Raw genomic sequence first — 6,000 nt, 5'->3', positions numbered from 1 at the left:
GAAGAAATTAATGGAAGCACCTCTTTACACTTTTTTTCATAAATTTGGAATTCGATTGTAATTTTTTACATTTTTATGATTTGATTGCACTTCTTTTTTACAAGTTTTAGGTTCATACTCGCCGACAAAAATTCCAAACCCCACTTGGAAATCAGTCTTGGTCAAAACTGGACATTTCAATCTAGCACATGGTCGAGACTTTCTGCTAGAAGACACTGGGGCAAAAGAAAGAAAATTTGGACAATGGTTAATTACCTTACATCTAACTCGGAAGTCAGCCCGACAGTTACATTCCCATTACGGACCCCCACAATACAATTAAATTAATATTCACATGAATTTCTTAACAACGATGGTGTCACACTAGTCAAGGTTACTAAAATAATGGGAACCCTTAAGTAGACCGAAGCACAAATAAGAAAACAACAATCATCATCGATAGAAAATTTTCGTTTTCAATCGGCTATCAAGCTTCAACGAGTGATGGAAAGGTACTTTATTTTGGTTGAAATCAGGCGATAATTTCAGCGACCATTTCATCCATCCGCTGAATCCATCTCCAATCAAATAAAAAACCGGGTCCATTCACATGAAAACCGAATCCATCTCAAATTCAATCTTGGCTCCTGCGGGTTACGACGAGCATGGACCAAACACGAAAAAACCTCACGCTTCTTGAAGCGCAATGTCCCAATCTTTCCAAACCCTAAACCAAACTTCGGATTTGGGCACTTGTTAACTATCTCTATTTTCGTCATTGACTAGCTCGCATTCCAATTCCCAAAGCTGGTCATATCCCACCCAACCGAAGTTTGATTTTTTTCCGGGTTTGGCCAGCGTCTGAAATTGAGAAGAAATTGGCACCAAGAAATCGGCAAACGAATAAAGAAATGCCGACAAACACAAAACGCGCTTTTGCTGCTATTCCCTACACATGAGTCCGCGAAAAAACGTAGCATCGACAGTCCCACAGCTAACGTACACATTTGACAAAATCGTCCCCTCCGGCAGGCGTGCACTTTGACTGCTCCCTGCTCCCAATCTGAACCGTCCCCTGTTTTTCCTCCTCCTCCTCCAACCTGCAATTCTCTGTTCTTGAAATTGCCCAATTCGCACGAAGTTTTCCAGATCCCTCTCTCTAAAAGGTCGACATGTTTATGGGCTTTCGATCTCTTGAACTCGGAGTAGCTGGCTCTCTCGATTACACGAGTGCCTCCTGATCTGCTGGAAACAAATGAGGATTTGGCTCCTCTTATGGCTGGTCTTAATACTCGCGCAAACCAACCCCTTCAGCATAGGCAGGATTTTGGTTTCGGGCCAGTGTCTTGGCGATCATCAGAAATCGCTGTTGCTGGAATTGAAGAATAGCCTCAACTTCAACGCTTCTTTGTCCGCGAAATTGGTGACATGGAATCAGAGCAATGATTCTTGGGACGGCGTGACCTGCGAAGGTGGCCAAGTGACGGGTCTTGATCTGAGCTTCGAGAGCATCACCGGTGGACTTAACGACTCATCGAGTCTTTTCAGGCTCAATAATCTTCAGAGGCTGAATTTGGCTTACAACCGCTTCCCATCTTTGGAGATTCCATCTGGGTTCAGTAATCTCACCAATTTGGTCTTCCTGAATCTTTCAAATGCCGGATTCGCAGGACAGGTTCCAATTGGAATATCACGTTTGACAAGGTTGGTTACTCTTGATGTATCCCTGATTTATTTTCCTGGGCTCACTTCACTGAAACTCGAGAATCCGAATCTAAAGATGCTTGTTGGGAATCTTAGCGAGCTGAGAGAGTTGTACCTTGACGGAGTGAACGTGTCTGCTACAGGCAACGAATGGTGCAATGCCTTGTCTTCTTCGCTGCCGAAACTTCAAGTGCTGAGCATGATGAATTGTTATTTATCAGGTCCCATCGAGTCTTGCTCTTCCCTCGTGAATCTTGAGTTGCTGTCGGTGATTAAATTGGACGGCAATATTCTGTCCAACACGGTCCCGGAGTTCTTTGCCCAATTCTACAATTTGACTACACTGCATCTCAGTTCTTGTGGCCTGCAGGGAGAATTTCCTCAAAAAATCTTCCGGGTACAAACACTTCAGATCCTTGACCTATCATTCAACCAACTTCTTCGGGGTTCTTTGCCAGAATTTCCAGAGAATAGTTCTCTTCAGACACTGGTTCTTAGTTTCACAAATATTTCCGGGAGGCTCCCAGATTCAATTGTTAATCTCAGAAATCTGTCAAGAATAGAATTGGTGAATTGCAGCTTTGATGGAAATATCCCAACCTCTTTCACCAATCTTTCGCGCCTGTCTTATTTGGACTTCTCATTCAACAATTTTACTGGTTCTATTCCATCACTCAGCAACTCCAAGAATCTGACACAAATCACTTTGTCTCACAATAATCTGACTGGTCGGATTGATTCAACCCAATGGGAATCCCTTTTGAGTCTTCTTATTCTCGACCTGCGATTCAATTTACTGAAAGGAAATATTCCTTCATCTCTGTTCACACTTCCATCGATTCAGAAGCTTCAACTTTCCAACAACCAATTTTCTGATCAAGTGAAGGAATTTTTTAACGCGACATTGCACAAACTGGATACACTTGATTTGAGCAATAACAACATAGGAGGAGAACTACCGAAGTTTATATGGAAACTCCGAGAGCTCAAGTACCTCTCACTTTCTTCCAATAATTTCAGTGGCTCATTCCACATTAATTTGGTTCAGCAACTGAGAAATCTTTCGTATTTGGATCTTTCCTACAATCGTTTTTCCATTAATGCCACTGCTTCCCAGGCGTCTTCATTCCCTGACCTAGGAACTTTAAAGTTGGCTTCTTGCCAGTTGAGGACTTTTCCTGAGTTCCTGGCTGAGCAACACAGATTGGTATATCTAGACCTCTCTGACAATCAAATTCAGGGCAAGATACCGAAATGGATATGGGAGGTTCAAAATCTTACGTATCTCAATCTTTCGTCTAATTTACTAGACGATATTGAAACACTGCCACCTAATCTTACTTCTACTCTGTCAGTTCTTGACCTCCATAAGAACAGGCTCCGTGGACAAACGTTGCCACTGCCACCATTTGCCACATACATGGACTTCTCGGGAAACAACTTCACTTTGGTCATTCCACCTGCTATCGATACGAGCCTTTCAGTGGCAATATTTTTCTCCCTGTCCAATAACAGTTTCCAGGGGTTTATCCCGATATCAATTTGCGAAGCTGGATATCTCGAGGTGCTCGACCTATCTCATAATAAATTGACGGGAAATATACCTGGTTGCTTAGTGAAGGAGTCTCTCAAGGTATTAAATCTGCGAAGTAATACCTTGGATGGTAGCATTATCAATTTCCCAGTAACATGTGGTTTGAAGACTTTGGATCTCAGCCTTAATATGTTACAAGGGAAGGTTCCAGAGTCATTGGCAAATTGCAGAACTCTGGAGGTTTTAGACGTTGGAAACAACCAGATTGATGACGTTTTTCCATGTCAATTGAAGAACATTTCAAGTCTACGTGTCCTTGTTTTACGATCCAACAAGTTCCATGGAGGGGTTGGATGTCCAGAGACTAGTGGCACTTGGAAGATGCTTCAAATTGTAGACATATCTTCCAACAATTTCAGTGGCCCTCTGCCTGCTAAATGCCTTGCAACTTGGGAGGCTATGAAGGCTAATCTAGACATCAATCATATCCAATATCCATTCCTTCGCTTGACGGGACTCTATTATCAGGACACAGTAAGCGTTACCATCAAAGGTCTGCAAGTGGAGCTGGTGAAGATATTGACTCTTTTCACTTCAATCGACTTCTCATGCAACAATTTAGAAGGTCCAATACCTGATACTCTGGGAGATCTCAAAGCGCTTTACGTCCTCAACTTATCAACAAATGCATTCTCAGGGCCAATTCCTCCGTCCCTAGGAAACTTGCGACAGCTTGAGTCCTTGGACCTTTCACAGAACGACCTCAGTGGGACAATTCCCACACAGCTTTCGGACCTTACTTTTCTTTCCTTCCTGGACCTCTCATACAATAAACTTGTGGGAAGCATCCCAGCGGTCAAACAATTTCTCACCTTTTCCGCAAATTCCTTCGAAGGCAATAGCGGATTGTGTGGACCACAGCTGGGAACAAATTGCTCAGATACCAACAGCTCTGACCATCGGAAGAATGATTCTGATGGTTGGGGAAGCATTAATTTTCAGTTCATTCTTGTCGGTTTGGGGTTTGGGGCAGGCGCTGCGGTGGTTGTTGCACCCCTCACCTTTTGGAAGACAGGCCAACAATGGTATGACGATCAAGTGGATAAGCTCCTCGAGGTGGTTCTTCCGATGATGGGATTTACGTACACAAGGCATCATGATGACAACTTTGAGGGAGACGAAGCTTTCGAAACCAGCAGCACAGCTGTCTTAAGCGGCTATGGTGGCAATGAATTTGATGAAGAAGAGGAAGAGGAAGAGGAAGGATCTTGGGGAAGGTATTGTGTGTTCTGTTCCAAGCTAGACCTCAGTGTGAAGAAAGTCATACATGATCCAAAGTGCACATGCTACGACTCACCACCCATGTCTTCTTCTTCCTCCTATTCATCCTCATCTTCTTCATAGGCACTTTCTTGGTCTCTACTCTGAGCTTTCTTTGCTTGCCTTAATTTTCTTTGCATCCTGTATATAACACAAATACCATAGTCAATGGTGTTGAGGACAGAACATGGGATTTCCTCGGTACGTATATAAATGAACAGCAGGGATGAAGCTTCCCGTGTGCCGCTCCGCATTTGCTGGCAATCCAATGCGGGGTAAGTCGATAGGAATCTTCTCTCGGTCATTTTGTCGAACAGGTAGAGGACCCATTACATTTCTCAAAACAACTGTACAAAAAATCTTTACCCATTGCATGGCAATTCATGCTTTTGCTGTCAATAACAATTCCACGCAGAACTTAAGCAGCTAAAATATGGTGAGGTGAGGCCATACCCAGGATAAGCAACCCCCGACTGTTCTTTACTTCCATTGCTTTTCCCGTGTCTGCAGCTTTTGGAGTAACATTCGTCAACTTTTATTTTTTCTCATATATGAACTTTCGACTCGATTAATTAGCTAAATTGCTCGGTTCATAATCGCTCTTGGGGAGGAGTTTTGTTCGAACTCCTCAACAGGGAGTTCTGTCAAGTAGACTGGTTACGGGTAGACCTGTCGAATGGACGGATCAAGTGAGAGTCTAGATGGATTGGAAATGTGTTGGATCCAAATTGATTCATTTATTTCGAAAGGACTCGTTTTTATGTAATACAATTTTAACGATTCATAACCGATCCAAGCTCAATCCACATTTGACCAAATTCATACCTAAACTTGATCGGGGTTCAATTCTTAGCAATTTTCATGTTTGCTACCATTCACGACCCAAAGGCAACTAATATATTTCCGACACAATTGTTTTGGCGTAAAAATTGCATGCATGGCTCCTAACAATTTATACTTCAGATTGCATCTCCGACATCGACATCGATTGTATTGGCCTCTTAACCCTTTTTGAGAGTTTAGAATTGGTCATCTGCCCTCGTGACTCAAATAGATTTGACAGACTGAGTTGTAAAGGCCTCGGTATATAAGACCCTCCCCCTAAACTAGATTTCTAAACCCCCTTCTCTTCTTTCGGAAATCTTGTGTTTTGATGCCCCTTACTCTTGTAGATGAGTTCGCGTTTAATGAAATGATACCATAGTTTCGAAAAAAAAAATAAACAGAAGAAAAATCCTCCACAAACCACAGATGGCTAACAGAACATATGGAAAAGAAGTCTTCCCAGTCTTCTATCTTCTGTTCTAGTTACACGAGATATTGACCTAGGGTTCTAGCACCGGATAAAGAAGATAGAAGAGCACGAATGCTTCGACTTGATCGCTAGCGTCGAGAGCAACGACGATTGAAGAGAGAAGGGGGCACGAAACGGTTCGACTTGGTCCAGAAACCGAAAAATTACT

The 6,000-nt window shown here is 42.8% G+C and overlaps 1 protein-coding gene across 2 annotated transcripts; it reads left to right on the top strand.

The window, feature by feature from the left end:
• The first annotated feature begins 897 nt into the window (after positions 1-897).
• Positions 898-4,853, top strand: LOC115685156 (receptor like protein 22-like). Of its 2 annotated transcripts, XM_056316519.1 has the most exons (2): positions 898-1,683; positions 3,061-4,853. In XM_056316519.1, exons 1-2 carry the CDS (start codon positions 1,235-1,237, stop codon positions 4,619-4,621), a joined length of 2,010 nt encoding a protein of 669 aa, XP_056172494.1. In that variant the 5' UTR covers positions 898-1,234; the 3' UTR covers positions 4,622-4,853. The 2 variants fall into 2 exon arrangements, with proteins under 2 accessions (XP_056172494.1, XP_030466030.1); XM_030610170.2 differs by having other exon boundaries at positions 909-4,853.
• Positions 4,854-6,000: the final 1,147 nt, after the last annotated feature.

This window comes from Syzygium oleosum, unplaced genomic scaffold, assembly GCF_021117445.2.
Source record: "Syzygium oleosum isolate NSW1041296 unplaced genomic scaffold, Sole_v2.1 Sole_v2.12, whole genome shotgun sequence".
NCBI lineage: Eukaryota > Viridiplantae > Streptophyta > Magnoliopsida > Myrtales > Myrtaceae > Syzygium > Syzygium oleosum.
This window is presented reverse-complemented; position numbering and strand designations above follow the sequence as displayed.